General features: G+C 52.6%; 2 protein-coding genes across 2 annotated transcripts in view; one reads left to right on the top strand and one right to left on the bottom strand.

Annotated features, from left to right (window-relative positions):
* Positions 1-1,442, bottom strand: part of MRPL32 (mitochondrial ribosomal protein L32) — a 6,048-nt gene extending 4,606 nt beyond the window's left edge. The window contains exon 1 of the mRNA XM_008589438.1: positions 1,294-1,442. Within this exon, the coding sequence (XP_008587660.1) occupies positions 1,294-1,423 (130 nt within the window). The 5' untranslated portion in view covers positions 1,424-1,442. The remainder of the gene's footprint in view (positions 1-1,293) is intronic.
* A 159-nt stretch (positions 1,443-1,601) lies between these two features.
* PSMA2 (proteasome (prosome, macropain) subunit, alpha type, 2) overlaps positions 1,602-1,678 on the top strand; it is a 13,715-nt gene continuing 13,638 nt past the window's right edge. Inside the window, exon 1 of the mRNA XM_008589439.1 lies at positions 1,602-1,664. Within this exon, the coding sequence (XP_008587661.1) occupies positions 1,624-1,664 (41 nt within the window). The 5' untranslated portion in view covers positions 1,602-1,623. The remainder of the gene's footprint in view (positions 1,665-1,678) is intronic.

Here is a 1,678-nt window from a genome sequence, read left to right as displayed (position 1 = left end):
AGGGTTGCGATCCGTTGCTGGACACGGAAAAAAGACAAAAGACAAAAAAAAAAAAAGAAAATTGTCTATTGGCCTTTTTTTGTTATATTCAAACTGAGTTAGCTCCTTTACCATATAACCTGATAGGCCTTAAGTCACTTAGTTCTTTTAAATATTTACTCTTGATTACTGTCTGTTCTCTAAGGAAAAGAGCTAGCTCACCACTTCTGTGTATGATTTTATGCAACCATCAACGTTCTACTTTTGCTTTTCTAAACTGCTTATAAAAGATTCCTTTACCTTTTTCTTGCTATTCCTCAGACTTGCATCTCTTCTTATAAGAACTCTTAAATGTACACAAAGCTAACACTTAACAACTCATATTCCTTTTCAACATATCTAAAAGTACTGCTAAAATTAGTTACTAAAGGAAACATGGGAATCAGAATTCAACCGCACAGCGCTCAAACACCACAGAAGAGGGCAAACTGCATTTGCTGTGCATCAGAGGGTGGGAGGACCGCAAAGGAAAGATAAGGAGGATCTAGAGAGGGGGCTCTGATGCCAAGTGTCCAAACCCCTGCACTGAGAAACTTGATCAAACTCTAGCATAAGGCATGTCCCCAGGATGACCTCAGCACTCTTTAACGTCCTGCCTGAGAAAGCTCAACGCTACCAGGAAAACGTACTATTCTAACCAGCACACATCTGATGATAGGGCCCTGATCTCTTTCTTAGCGCATTTACTAACAAGGACTTACAACTCTAAAGGTGTATCCCTAGCAACTCAGAAGCGTCAAAGAGGCTATTGCTATAAAGAGACCATTCCTCTGAAATGCAATCATGGGGAAGGCCCGGGCCTCTGTCTGCTCTCTGGGGAGGCCAGCACCCAACTCAGACTACTGCCCACAGACGCGGCTGCCCTGGCCGCGCTCACACTGGCCATCCGGGTACTCCAGCTGCCTGAGTTTTTCCGACTCTACGGAGCCCCGCACTCTCCCCTCCCTCATCCTCCCTTTGATAGCTCACATCACCTCTGCACACATCGGAACCAAGTTCACCTCTTTCTCCACCTGCCAGTAATCACTGGAAAAAAACCCGTTTCAGCCTTTAACTATGCTTGGCTGTGTTGACCTCTGACACAGCCAAGGCGCGTCGGTTACGTTCCGCGCACGGATGGGACGGGCAGAGAACCGTTCGTGCGTGTGGAAGAGGCCGCGGGCCGCCGCTGCGTCAGGGAAGGTCGCGGCCCAAGCAGGCGATGCCTGAGTGCCCTCGCGCGGCCCCCTGCGCACGGAGACCTCCTTCACCTACCCCACGGAGGACCGGGAATGCCTGGCCGGTTCCGCTGAAGCTGCCGTCGCAATAGCTGCCACCAGTTTCGAAGCAGTTCCTGGGCTGCCGGGCGTGCCGCAACCACCAGCACCAGCACGGCAGACGCCATCTTCCCCGCCGGTCCGAGCATGCGCGCACACACACGCACAGAGGCGGCCAAACCCGGCTCCCGGAACGCCCCCTATTCCCGGAATGCCTCGAAATCTCCTCCAATCAGAGAGAGAGAAGGGAAAGCGAGGGGCGGGGAAATGGACAGGCGCCGGCCGCAGTGCGCGTGCGTCCGGGCGTGCGTCGGCTCCCCGGGCGAAGATGGCGGAGCGCGGGTACAGCTTTTCGCTGACCACCTTCAGGTAGGGAAGGGGCG

This window comes from Galeopterus variegatus, unplaced genomic scaffold (assembly GCF_000696425.1).
Source record: "Galeopterus variegatus unplaced genomic scaffold, G_variegatus-3.0.2 Scaffold5447, whole genome shotgun sequence".
In the NCBI taxonomy this organism is placed as follows: domain Eukaryota; kingdom Metazoa; phylum Chordata; class Mammalia; order Dermoptera; family Cynocephalidae; genus Galeopterus; species Galeopterus variegatus.
Note: the sequence above shows the minus strand (reverse complement) of the source record. Positions and strands in the feature narration are given on the sequence as shown.